The sequence below is a fragment of the Crocuta crocuta genome, unplaced genomic scaffold, assembly GCF_008692635.1.
Source record: "Crocuta crocuta isolate KB4526 unplaced genomic scaffold, BGI_CrCroc_1.0 scaffold125, whole genome shotgun sequence".
NCBI classification, from domain to species: domain Eukaryota; kingdom Metazoa; phylum Chordata; class Mammalia; order Carnivora; family Hyaenidae; genus Crocuta; species Crocuta crocuta.
This window is the reverse complement of record NW_027531143.1, coordinates 1,926,276-1,940,141: the sequence shown is the minus strand read 5'-3', so window position 1 is coordinate 1,940,141 and position 13,866 is coordinate 1,926,276. Positions and strand designations below refer to the sequence as shown.

The 13,866-nt window shown below is 37.5% G+C and overlaps 2 protein-coding genes and 1 non-coding gene across 14 annotated transcripts in view; 1 reads left to right on the top strand and 2 right to left on the bottom strand.

Moving 5' to 3' along the window:
- DNAJB4 (DnaJ heat shock protein family (Hsp40) member B4) overlaps window positions 1-4,115 on the bottom strand; it is a 43,105-nt gene extending 38,990 nt beyond the window's left edge. Inside the window, exon 1 of one of the 2 annotated variants that reach the window (XM_077771114.1) lies at window positions 3,922-4,115. The gene's annotated coding sequence lies outside the window, so the exon portion shown is untranslated. The remainder of the gene's footprint in view (window positions 1-3,921) is intronic. The other variant, XM_077771113.1, reaches the window with a different exon arrangement.
- Window positions 2,152-2,236, bottom strand: TRNAL-UAG (transfer RNA leucine (anticodon UAG)). The gene has a single exon. It is a non-coding gene; the product is annotated as a tRNA-Leu (tRNA).
- Window positions 4,116-4,410: 295 nt separating the features above from the next.
- Window positions 4,411-13,866, top strand: part of FUBP1 (far upstream element binding protein 1) — a 33,884-nt gene continuing 24,428 nt past the window's right edge. For 3 of the 11 annotated variants that reach the window (XR_013336847.1, XM_077771101.1, XM_077771102.1), the window contains exons 1-8: window positions 4,411-4,661; window positions 10,044-10,134; window positions 10,974-11,036; window positions 11,851-11,889; window positions 12,598-12,637; window positions 13,131-13,183; window positions 13,264-13,335; window positions 13,462-13,519. Coding sequence is in view for 10 of the 11 variants with exons in the window: in XM_077771101.1 (XP_077627227.1) it covers window positions 4,542-4,661; window positions 10,044-10,134; window positions 10,974-11,036; window positions 11,851-11,889; window positions 12,598-12,637; window positions 13,131-13,183; window positions 13,264-13,335; window positions 13,462-13,519 (536 nt within the window). In the remaining variant the exon portion in view is untranslated. The remainder of the gene's footprint in view (window positions 4,662-10,043; window positions 10,135-10,973; window positions 11,037-11,850; window positions 11,890-12,597; window positions 12,638-13,130; window positions 13,184-13,263; window positions 13,336-13,461; window positions 13,520-13,866) is intronic. The other 8 variants (XM_077771110.1, XM_077771111.1, XM_077771106.1 and 5 more) reach the window with 7 other exon arrangements.

Below are 13,866 nucleotides of genomic sequence, written 5' to 3'. Positions count from 1 at the left end.
CTCGCTAATCTTTTCACTGTTATTTGGTGAATCTAAATGCTCCCTGCTTGACTTCTGTAAATTCAAAAACACTGACTTTTGCTTCATCCTAAGAATGAAATATGAAATACCAATTCCTGTGATAAGAGTGTGACTATAAAATATAATCCAGGGTCTTTTAATTTTAAAAATTGTGGGAAATCTAGAATTCTGGGAAATATTCTAAAATTAATGCATTGATTGCAAATATTTAGCCAATCTCTCAAAGCACAATAAACCAATTTTAGATTATTAGCTATGATACACCAACTTTTAAGAAAATTTACATTGCAAAAGGGAATACATTTAGTTAAGAAAATAGATTTCAGGGCGCCTGAGTGGCTCAGTCGGTTAAGCGTCCGACTTCGGCTCAGGTCACGATCTCAGGGTTGGTGGGTTTGAGCCCCGTGTCAGGCTCTGTGCTGACTGCCAGCTCAGGGCCTGGAGCCTGTTTCAGATTCTGTGTCTCTTTCTCTCTGTGCCCCTCCCACACTCACGCTCTGTCTTACTCTGTCTCTCAAAAATAAAAATGTAAAAAAGAAAATAAAAATAGATTTCATCAGTTATAATGAAATTACCTAGAATAACCAGCAAAGTACAAATGGCTTTAAAAAGATTGTGTGGACTGAGAATTCACATATAGCGTAATCAAAAGTCACTGGGTATTTCTCTCACAATTCAGTTGCTCCTGCATGATACTGACTTTTACTAAAACTAAGAACATAGCTGTAATCCAAAAAATTTACATGGATTATCCTTTCTTGATTATAAAATGCCAGAAGACAAATCACATGTTAATTAATAACTAACATGTTAGTTTCCATTTGTACAGAACTTTCTGGTTTCTGAAAAGCTTACATTTGAGGACAGCAAAGCAAGTGATCCCAATATAGAGAAATCCGAGACACAGCAACTAGATTACTTGCCCAAGGTCACAAAACCAACAAATATGTAGAGACATTTTTTTTCAATAGTCATTCAGCATATCTAGAATGCTAAAACTATACATTAGGGACAGATAAATGGTAGAGGTAGACAAAGTCTTCCCTTTCCAGTTTACATTCTAAAGGAAAAGACAATAAACAAGTAGACACATAGAACTTGTGATAATTTCAGATAAATGCTACAAAATGGTAATGGGATAGTGATTGCAGAATGGCACAACTAGAGGAGGTGACATCTGAACTGAGCCCTGAATGGTGAGGACAGATTATCCATTTGAAAGTCTATGAGAGCATCCATACCAGGCAGAAAAAAACAAAGTGTAACATCCTAAAGGCAGGAATGATCTTGGACAGCAAGGTGGGTGAAGTGAATTAAAAGGGAGGAATGTTTAGAGACAGCGGCCTGATTATATGGAGCCCGTACACTATTCCAGGGAATAGGATTTAAAGTGCAAAACGAAGGGGCACCTCAGTGGCTCAGTCAGTTAGGTGTTCGACTCTCTGGATTTCAGCTCAGGTCATGATTTCATGATTCATGGGTTCAGACCCTGCATCAGGCTCTGCACTGCCAGTGCAGGCCTGGTTGGGATTCTTTCTCTCCATCTCTGCCCCTCCCCAACACATGCACATGTGCACTTTTAAAAGGTTAAAAAAAATCAAGTGCAATAGGAAGACAAAAGGGAGATGATCTGATTTATGTTATAAAGTAATTGTCCAAAGGGCACCTGCGTGGCTCAATCGGTTGAGTGTCTGGCTTTGGCTCAGGTCATGATCTGTTTGTGGGTTTGAACCCCATGTCAGGCTCTCTGTGATGACAGCTAAGAGCCTGGAGCCTGCTTTGGATTTTGTCTCCCTCTCTCTCTGTCCCTCCCCTGCTCATGCTGTCTCTGTCAAAAATAAATAAAAACATAAAAAATTTTTTTTTAAAGATTTAAAGGAATTATTCACACTGCTATATGAAAAAACAATTGTAACACAGTCATCAGGTAAAGGCCTGAGCCTCAAAAGTACTGGTAATAGCTGCTTGTTACTTTTGAGAACTTACATGTATATTATGTACTTCTCTGTATGAAATTTCATAATTTTATTTTTTCTGAGAGAGAGATGGCTTGAGCAGGGGAGGGACAGAGAGAAAGGGAGACACAGAACTTGAAATAGTCTCCAGGCTCTGTGCTGGCTGTCAGCACAGAGCCTGACGCGGGGATCGAACCCACGAACCGTGAGATCACGACCTGAGCCTAAGTCGGACGCTTAACCGACTGAGCCACCCAGGCGCCCCTGAAATTTCATAATTTTAAAAAGCAAATTGTAGAGATGTAAGGCTAGAAGCAGAAAAACCAACTAGAATACTATTACAGTCCAGGATGGAGGTGATGGTAACTTGGGAGTGGAAATGGAAATTAATAGAATTTGGAATATACCTCAAAAGTATGATAAATATAGGTCTTCCTGGTGGAGAGGCAGGCACAGGAATGAAGGCTGACCAGTGGTTCTCAATGTGGGATGATTTTTGCTATAGGAGACATCAGCAATATTGGGAAACATTGACTTTCACAATTGAGTGTGTGTGTGTGGGGGGGGTTATGTTACTGGCATCTATGGGTAGAAGCTAATGATGCTGCTAAATGTATAACAGTACATAGTAGTATTACAAAATATAGTTACCCGATCAAAAGTCTAAATAATGTTGAAAAAATCCTGGTCTAGACTGATTCCAACTGGTTCCCATCCCAGAATACCCATTCTTCCAGGAGAGTCTACAAATAAACTAGAAATGGAGGTCCTTATTTTCAATATTTAGTAACAACTAACACTGACTGAAATAAAGTTTATTTGTTTGGAGATAAATTATATCACTCTGTGGTTACATTACATTGATCAGGACGGAACAGGTCTAGTTAATAAAATATGAAGAAATCAATTGATTAATAAATGCCATTTGTTGAACAGTCTTTTACAAAACAACAGAAAAAATTTTGTTTAGCAATACCACCTACAATGTCTTCGGTCTCTTTTTAGTTTACCAGTTATACTTAAATCTATAGTCCAATACGTTCACTGCTTTTTCAAATACAAATCCCACCCCCTCGCAATCTAAAAGGATAGGAGTGAACACTGAAAAAGATAACCAAAGCTGTACATGGTTAAGATGGTAGGAAAAGCTTCATTGGAGGAAACTGACACCCCACTTGTAGCTATATGCATAAATCTGTCTAATTATCTGACTTATTTGGGACCCTGAGCAAGTGCACACATTAGTTATCAGCACACATTCCTCCAAATTACTCTTAAGACTACCAATGGGAAAAGTACTCTTTTAGACCTAATTCACAAATCACAAAATGCCAAATTGGCAAAGCTCATTTTATCTAGATCTTTGTTCTCTAAAAATAAAAAATTCGGGGGGGCCGGGGAGGAACCCATTTCGATCGACTCCCAAATAAGATTCCTGAAACATCCAATGAATCTGAAACTACTACTAATATTGAGTAAATTACATGCCACCATTATGTCGGGAAGGTCTGAAATCACCCGACAATTTAGTAGATAACAAAATATGCACATTTCCAAAGCTATCTAGTCCTGGGATGACAATTTAGAACATTACCTTATATATGGGTTACTTTCGGTAGGGGAGGAGGCAAACTACCGTTAGGAAGCCACAAAATCAATTCTGGTCAAGAATTGAATGTTCTCATAAAGCGACCTCAATAAAACTGGCCCGGACACATACAATGCTAGATTACTAAACACGGTTACAAAAGAATTTTAGGAACAGTCACGTTTTTTAAAGGTTAAAAAAAAAAGGCACTCATAATTTCAAAGCTTCATCCACATTTACACAAAAATGTCGAAATGAGCTCGAGAACTAAAAGGCCTCTAGACTGAATTAATCCCCACTTGTGATAAAGCTAAAAGACCTGCAGTCTAGAAGTAAAATACAGGGACACTTTACTACCCTGAAAATCATGCCGAGATCCCGCTAGGCCGGGCCGACGTTTTCGGGAACATCTCTGCGTGGCGTCCCGGGCGCGCTTCTCCCAGGCGCACTCCTGGTTGCGGCGCTCTCGAGATCCTGTTGCATCGTCCTTACGCCAGTCTACGTCACCCACTTTCCCATGGATACACGGAATGACCCTTGGAGGAAAATTCACCCACACTCCCCGAGGCGGCAACCAATAGAAAGCAACCACTCTTTTTCTTTAGGCTTTCAGAAAGTCGAGCCCACCGGGGTGGCCGCGCCAGTCTTACCCACCACCCCGGAAGTACAACCACACAGTCTCAGCACGCCAATACGCTTAGAGGAGGCGCCAAAAATAAACTCCACTCTCGCGATATCGTAAACACACTTCTCGCGACATCTCTCTGCTTTACCTTGCTTTTTTCAGCCCCACCGCCACAACAGCGCGTTGCTTCAAAACAACGCGAGATTTTCTCCTCTCAGTCTCCGCCCCTTTACGGCACGATGGTCGCACAAGAATGTGATACAGCCTCGACGGCCGCCATTTTCTTTCTTTCTTAGCAGTTGGCTGAGGGAAGATCTCTCGAAGAAGCGGCAGCAGCTTCTGTAGCGTAGACATGGCAGACTACTCAACGGTGCCTCCACCTTCCTCTGGCTCAGCTGGTGGTGGAGGCGGCGGCGGTGGTGGTGGAGGAGTTAACGACGCTTTCAAAGATGCACTGCAGAGAGCACGACAGGTAAGTCTGGACCGTGCGGCGGGATCCCGAACGCTCACCGTAATTGGCCGCCGGCTGAGTAGGCCGCTACTTCTTCGCGCATGAGGAAGAGGAAAGTGCCCTTCCGGGCTCTGAAATGTGAGGAGACTCGCGGTTCCCACGTTGGTAATACAGTTTAGAGGCTGGAACTCGATTTTGTGTTTTTTAATGTTTAAGCCGTTTAGAAACCTAACGCGTGTTGGGCTTAGATGGTTTTAGGTCTTTTCGCTTCTGCGGCAGTTGCGCTTCCTTATCCGAGGAGTTAGCTTGGCATTTCCTTTTTCTCAGAATGAACATCCTCCTCCATGGGATAAAGCGCGCGTAGTTTTACACAATAGTATGGGAGATTCTGGTAATGAGTTTGAGAGAGGACCAGGGTTTGTCCTCAGGAGCCATAGTAAGGAAAGGATATGTCAGTAAAGCAGTTTTCACAGCGTCCAGCTCATTCGAGCTTTCTCGAAATTAATTCTTCGTTATCATCCACTTTCACATCTACAAGGAAGAGACTTTAAAGAGTACTAGTATCTCAGGTTGGAATCCTTCCTCAGAGTAGGATTTACGTGCCCGTGTGTTCTACCAGTTCTTCCCCCTTATTTCTCAAAATGGCTTCAGGCCCATTATACCCGAAGTTTCAGTTTGAATCTGCCTCTCCGTTCAGAGTCGTAAACTGACCAGACCTCTTTGTATTACGTAGGTGCGTACATTTGCCCTCAAGGCAGTTCTTTCTCAAATGAAAGCTGTTAAAAAAAATTACTGCAGGAAATTTAAAGACTTCTTAATTTGAACTTTACTTTCATTAGGTAAACATAATTGTAACTTAAAACGTCATGGTGTTGGTATGTACTTGTATGTAAGCAAAATCTTATTCTCATTATGACATATGCCTATTAGTTGCTGGTCGTTTTTAGATTAATGTTTAAGCGAACGCAAATTAGAAACTTAATTTTGTAGTGTGTTTTGTTTTCATTAAGGAGTTCACTTCGTTAACCTTTTTCACTCTCCAGTTCCGCTAAAGGATCATTTGAGTCAAACTGCAAATACAGTCAAAGTCTGTAATTAACAATAAGCTCTTACTTTGATAATGTAAACATATTACAAACAAAAATTTACCTATATTTATAATCAGAAATATTCGCCAGCAAAAAGCTACTTTTAATACTAATTCTGCAGTTTTTACTTGAATTTTATTCTGAACATTTTTAGAATAGCGATTGAAACATTTTCTAAATGACACTCTGTTAGCGGAGTTTTATTAGGTTGGGGTAGAAGACTCACCTGAATTATTTTGTTCAACCAGTATATTGAATTAATTTCAATTAGTAGAAAGCCATACATTGTACTTAGTAGAGGGTTTTTTTACTGTGTGGATTGGATTTCTGCCTTCTAGGAAGTGATGATACAGTCAAGGAACCAAATGCAAATGAATAGTAGTATCTGTTAATGCTTTCTGAGAGGAGTAGACAAAAATGGGCACCGTTAATTTATCCACTTGTTCTGTAAACATTTAGAGTTCCTGCTATGAGTCAGGCACTGTACACAACACCAAAGAGAGGGGTGCCTAACTGCCAAGTTAAAGGACTGATAATTTAAGCACGACATTAAAGAATGTGTGAGTTTGATCAGTGGAGGGAAAAAAGCAGCATGTGCAAAGGTATGGGAGTTTTGGAATGACAAGAACCCATGAATGAAGTCACTGGAGGATAATGTTGGTTGGGGGAAAGAGGGTGGAAATGAGGGGAGTACAGGGGAATACAACTTCTGAAAGGCTTCGGGTAGCATGCTTTAATTAAAAATTGGACCTCATTTGGCTAAGCTGTAATTTCCTGACAAAGGTCGACTGCTTTTTTTAATACCGTAATTATCCTCAAACTATAGATTACTTGTACTCTTTTTATGCCAGTAGGTCAGCTGCTTCAGTGTCCTTGCTGTAATGATAGGACTTTTTACAGATGTCATCTTGTAATAATTTGATTTTTTTTCTTTACAGAACTGATCTTAAACCTGAGATTTCCAAATTCAGCTTTTGAGTTGAATTTCCCCTTCTGATTACATTTGAAGATGGCTTTATATGTCCATTGTAGCTGCTTGTCTGATTATATATATATAAATGGAATACAGGGAGGAGTACTTGGACTGAAGGAACAAGTTTAGGTTAACATCTGAACTACTTTTTTTGTATTTATATTAAAAGCATACTGGATTATGTTTCCAAAACACCCATCTAGCCTTAGGTTTCTTTTCTTTGTCTGGCGTATTGTGTCATGTTCTTGGAAGGAAGAGGAGAAATAAGGATCGCTTCTTGCCCTCAGAGAGCTGTGTACTAGTGGGGATGTTGTTGGCATTTTTAACAGGACAGTTCCTTGTTAATGCAGGATAAGTGGAGAGGATCCCTGGTCGCTACCTAGCTCATTTTGCCATCTGGTAGTTTAGACCAAGTTGCCCATTCATTTTTCCAGAGAATCCTGATGGCTTATTTTTTAATGTGAAATTTGCAGATATTTAGATACTCTCAGCTAAAGTCAGCACAGGAGCACCAGTTTGCTTCTCTAATTTAGGGTTTCCAACCTGTACACTTTAGAGGTTTATATTTGTGTATTTTAAGCTGTAACTCCAGAGGGTGAGGTTGGTGATCACACTAATCAGTTCTGTCTCTGAAACACTGGGAAGTCAAAATGTATCTCTCAATCCCCACCCCCCGCCAAGGTTATGTGAAGATAGACATAAATCAGACCCAGGACTAGATGAGTGGTAGATCACGAGTTAAGGTTATCAGCCCTGATTCCTTCACTTTGAAACAGCTATTAGTCTTTAAGTACTCAGTTATTCTTGAAATCTCTTTCTTGATGATTGTAAAGTGATTTGGACTGCATTATGTTGTTTGAATGCAAGGAGAATTCTATAAAACAGAATTGTTGACTTTTCATTTACCATTAATCTCCGCTGAAAACTAGCACTTGGGGGCACCTGAGTGCTTCAGTAGGTTAAACATTCGACTCTTGGTTTTGACGGAGTTTGAGCCCTGCCTCAGGCTCTGCACAGGCAGCCTGTAGCCTGCTTGGTTTTCTGTCTCCCTCTCTCTCTCTGACCCTCCCCTGCTCATTCTGTCTCTCTCTCAGAAGTAAAATAGAATAACATTAAAAACAACAACTGGTACTTGAGTATGGTTTGGGTGTTTTGTTTTTATATTTTGTGACAGGATAGCAAAACTTGATTATTTAAAAATATTCCTGTGTTGTAGGGAGGGGACAATGTTGTGTCATTAAAAGTGGTTGGTAGTATTTTTACTAAGAGCTCTTCTTTAATGTTGTATTTCTGAACTTTTGAGATGGTTTAACATTCTTTTGAGTGAATGAAGTATCAACTTTTCATTTTTATTTGGATAGTTTTAGAACTATTCAGAGAATAATAGGGAAGTATATAGATAAGTATTTTCTATGCAGAAGTTCTTTGGAGTTAAAGGAGTACTACTCTGCAAACTCCTGCAGCATTTATAAAAGCCAGCCGCAGAAGGTGCTCACAGCTTAAACCATTTTCCTATCATCAGTAGTACTTAACAGTAGTTAAAATCTTCTCTGGCCTGAAATACTTAAGTGCCCATTAGTGCTCACGCAGTGTATTTAAGTTCCTAAGGAACAAATCAGATATTAAACACTTTAAAACTCAAGGATAGAAAAAGCAGTTGTTTTTATGTGTGATGAAGAAACCTTTTAGAAAAGAAATAAGCTTTTAATTGAATCTCAGAGACACAGAACAGGCTTTTGAGAAAGTGAAAGGATGATTAGGGAAGGTTAGAGCTGAAGTCAGACGCTCAATCGACTGAGCCACCCAGGCTCCCCCCCAAAGCCTTTTTTAAATTAAGAATTTTAATATTTAGTCCTGATATGCTTTGAGTTAGGTGTTTGCATTTACAGCTGAGGAAAAGGGAAATCTAGAAACCCTAGGAAGTACAGTTGGCATATGGGAACTGATACATGTATTAGACTTAAGTGGTAAAAGTAAGTGGAATTTTAAGACTCAAGTCGTTGAATATAGTTTTCTAATGTAACGTAACTTGAAGAAGTTGGTTTTTCAGTCTTCATCAGTCTCGGGGATTTCTAGACATCAGAAGTTTGGTTTTTCTGTGTAATTTTTTTATTATGGAAAATTTCGAACATACTCAAAATTAACAGAATAATATAATGAACTCCGTGAGCCTGTCACCCATCTTCGGTCGTCACCCCTTATAGTAATTAGCATGGAGTTGTGTAGAATTTAGGGATCTCCACCATTGACTATGTAATCTCACCCATCTTTGGTGGTTACCCCTTATAGTAATTAGCATGGAGCTGTGTAGAAATTGGGAATCTCCACCGTTGACTATGCAATCTGAGTTAAGTTCTCGAGATTTTTTTCAACTGTAAAATGGGTCCCTAAGTATCCTTACCTCATAGTGTTGTTTTGATGATTCAGTGACAAAATGAATATAAAACATAGTGTGGAGTTTGACTTATTGCTGACACTCAACAAAATTAGTTTGATTTTTCCATTCATGGAAAAATGGAGTCCGTATCCACTGATTGTGTCCTACTTGTTACTTGAAGCTGGTATGTCTCATATGTTTGTTTAGTTAAGTACAAGCAATTATTTGCCCTGTTCTTTAAGAATGAAATGATTTATGGTTCTGTAGCTGAAACTTTTCTTACTTGTACAGCTTTCCAGGCTTCCCACCACGCCCTATGTTTCTATAGAACAAGACTGTCTGATAGAAATACAATGCAAGCCACTACTTTATTTAATGCAGCATACCCAAATACTACTATTTTAACATGTGTCCAATTTTTTTTAAAAAAATTGAGGTGCTTTCAGTTCTTTATGTTTGTTTCAAGTTTTCAGTATCCACTATGTATTTAACATAAATAAATTTCAGTTTGGACTAGCCACTTTTTAAGTGCTCAGTAACCATATGTGGCTAGCTTTTAACTTATTGGACAACACAGCCTTAAAGTCCCTTAAGGTGTTCACAGTCTTTGTGTCCACAACACGTTTTTTGAAGAGTCATGGGAGAGCCATGGAGAAGAATTAGGACCCAGAGTTTCCTCAAGCCTGTTTATTTGTTAATTTGATTCTGAAGATTGCTGATTGATTATTTCTTTTTTCTTACAGAGATTTATTCGAAGCTTAATTCCAGACTATCTATGATTATTTGTTAACTCTGAGGTTATTAAATGTAGTAATAAATGGATCTGTAATTTTCTCTTTCAAATTAATTTACTTATGTATTAGATATTTAGCATATATATGTATTAGGAAATTTATGAGCAAATTTAGCACTGAGAAGTATATGTGAAACTATTCTTAATGATGGTGTGCTTTTGTTTTTTTAAGATTGCAGCAAAAATTGGAGGTGATGCTGGTACATCACTGAATTCAAATGACTATGGTTATGGGGGACAAAAAAGACCTTTGGAAGATGGAGGTAAGTTATAGTCATAAGTATTTTAATTGTTTTACATACAAGTTTAGTTGAAGTTAATTGTCAATATTTTTCAAATGTTCTTTTATTGAAAGATTACTTTTATAATAAGGTTCCTAAAATTGTAAGGTTTATATTGGCCTCAGAAGGAAAGGGGGGAAAAGACCTTAGACAAGGTAGGTAAAATTTTGAGTTAATCAGCAAGTTTTGTCTTAGTAGAAAACAACGTTTTCTCTTTCTTAGGATTGTGCCAGATTGACAGTTTGCACAGACAACTTGTTAACATACTGAAAAGTGTTTAGAAGACATTTCACTGGGTTTTTTTCCCCTTCATATGTGAATTAATCTTTATATGCTATGTTTTCATTATTTTGCTATTTCAGATTTCACTTTAAAGGTTGATGTTGCTATAGCTTGCTACTCTAGTGTGTTGCAGGTTATTTTTTTTATGTTACTTTTTTTAGTACCTTGTTTTGTGTTTCAGGTTTAACTCAAAATGTGGCTTAAAACAGATTTACAGTGCTTTGTATTTTTTTTAAATAAAATACATAATTGTTGAAGCTTCTAAACTTAGAAGTCTGCAAGTATTTTTTGTTTTAGATTTCATATATGAATTTTGATGCATTTTCTTTTTGCCATTTTATTTATATAATTTTTTTTTTAAGGAGGTTTCTGAATGAGCCTATAGAATGTATTTGTAGCTTTTGACCAGGTGTACTTGGTTTCCTTTTATTTAAGTGTCTTTCACATTTATAGTGAGGTTTTAATATACAAAAAAAAAAAAATGAGCTAATGATGCTTCAGATGTTGTATGTAATGTATTCTTTTTATTTTATGTGTAGATGGCTCTTGGACAAGTCCGAGCAGTACAACACACTGGGAGGGAATGCCCTCTCCTTTTAAAGGCAGGAATTTTTATTTATTACCTGTGTTTAGTATGTAAACGTGAAATAAACCAGTGGATTCTTAAATGGACACAAATATTTCTTGGATTATGTGTCTGAATTTTTGCTGCACAACATTTTGATGTTTAAACATTTAAGTTTGAAGGGGGGAGGAAAATGTAGTACTTTCAGATGTAGGTTGTCTATTCTAAGGTATGCATTGTATTCATCTGTGTAAAGGATGTAGATGAAGGTAGTCATGTAGTTGCTTTGAGTTTTTCTGCTGAAGTTTATGCCGTGAAATGTTTGGTTAGGAGCAGTAGAATAGTTTAGATTGAGATTGCCTTGTAATGTGATTTTTTTATTTATTTATTTTGCATAGCCTTGTGGTCACTGTCAGATACACTCAACTTTGATATGTCAAATTTTCACATTCTGATAGGTTCTGTTTTTCTTCCAGTCTTCAGTTCCTACAGTGGGAAGCATCATTAGCCTTTAGCATGTGATATTTTGCTAGTAATGGACCTAAGTACTTTGTCTTGTATCATTCTAAAGTGCTTAACATACCTTAAGGTCAGTGATTTGATACAATCAAAAAGAATTTTTTTAAATGTCTGTGCATCTTTTAAACATGAAAAGAATTAAAGAAATGTAATGTTTCTTTTGATTATTAAAAGTCTGGGATAAGTTTTGGCACTTTTGGTTCAAATGATAAACAATTACCCTCAGCTGTTTCATTAAGTGTTTTACATTGATATTCTTACTTGGGCATGGGTTAGCTAAGTCTTATATTTGTCCTTATTGGCAAAAAGTTAAAAAGCTCTTAATTTTGCAGATCAACCAGATGCTAAGAAAGTTGCTCCTCAAAATGACTGTAAGTATTTTAAATTGGGTCAAAAGCTAAAGTAGCTGGTTTTTTTTTTTTTTTTTTGATGTTTTATTTATTTCTAGGAGAGAGAGACAGCGTGAGCAGGGGAGGGTCAGAGAGAGAGGGAGTCACAGACTCTGAAACGGGATCCAGGCTCTGACCTGGCAGTCAGCACAGAGCCCGATGCGGGGCTCGAACCCACGAACTGCGAGATCATGACCCAAGCGAAAGTCGGACGCTTAACCGACTGAGCCACCCAGGCACCCCTAAAGTAGCTGTATTTTAATACTATGGTTTTGTACCTGTTTTTTGTTGGGTATCTTTGGAGTTAGTTGAAGGCCATGAATATCTTTGTAAATATGTATTTCCTGTCTTTATAATCTACCACTTCAATTATGACTAGGTATATTATTAATAGGATTTGGTTGCTAAACTATTTTGTATTCAATTTATTTTATAGCTCCATTTTTTAACTTAAGCTTGCACCCCTTAAGAAAAGACAGGTGTTTTTTTGTTTTGATGTCATTGCTGATGATCTCTGCCATTACACTGACTTTCTTGTCTATTATCAATGTTAATTTAAGTCTTCTGCATAAAATTTTACTCTCTTGAAGATGTTGTCGAGGAAAGATTTTAGAATTGCTGGATATGATTGTATTGTTAAATATGTGTGAAACTTAGTTTACATTTTATTTTTATTTGATTTTTTGGTAGCTTTTGGAACACAGTTACCACCGATGCATCAGCAGCAAAGGTATAGTGAAATGCCTTTCAAAGAATTATTTGCAATTTTTAGTTGAACTGTCTGTGAATACACAGCCAAGTTAGTGTATAGTGAATATGTGTCTGCATGGTTTTTTTTGCATATAAGAACTCATTTCCCTCCAATGAAGAAGGTGATACAGAGGATAATTTTTTCTTTTGAGTGACATACATTCTTAACTTGGAATGATGGGTGGAATTAGCCACATTTTAGAAGAACTAAAGTGGATTAAAAATGATTAAGATAACATTCCCTGAACTCCACCATAACTCCTTTGCAGTTCATGCATTTAGACTGTTCACCTACCATACCTTTTGACTTGATGTGTGGATTCTGACTTGAACTACTCCGTCTGTATTTTGACTATGGATATGTGCCTGAAAACCTAGTTTAAGACTTTAAACTTCAGTTTTTATTCGTGGGTTACCTTTTATGTGTAAACAAATGTTCTTGAATGAAAATGTTAGTTTTTGTTATTTGTTAGCAGGTCTGTAATGACAGAGGAATACAAAGTTCCAGATGGAATGGTTGGATTTAGTAAGTAACCTAATTTTTAAAGCTTTGAAAACAAACTATACTCTACAGTCTTTTAGCAACTAATTTTTTTTTCTTACTAGTAATTGGCAGAGGAGGTGAACAGATCTCACGCATACAACAAGAATCTGGATGCAAAATACAGATAGCTCCTGGTAATGTTACTCTCTGGCTGTTTTCAAAATGACTAGAAAAGTAGCATATTTTTTTAAGTAGCTAGTGAATGATGCTGTTAATCTTCTCTTGGCCTAAAACTTTCTTGGTGTTGTTTTTCATTGTAGATAGTGGTGGCCTTCCAGAAAGGTCTTGTATGTTAACTGGAACACCTGAATCTGTCCAGTAAGTATGAAATCCTAGGCCTGAGGCCAGTGCATCCTTCCAGAAGGATTTCTAGATAATTTGTAACAACATGTAAACATGCTTGAAAATTCCTTCATCTTAACAAAAACTGCCCTTGAAACCCACATATCATAAATTTTATGTATTCCTAAATTTTTAACTTCTGCCTTGCTCTCTTTATCCAAATTTTAGACTCCTGTCAAGCTGCTTACTTAGTATCTTTGCTTGAATGTCTACTAGACGTCTCAAACTATAGATTGCTAAAAGGGGGATAATTATTTTCCTTACCATTCCCACCCAGCTTTGTCTTTTACTTCTCTTAATCATCTCAGTGTATGGCAACTCTG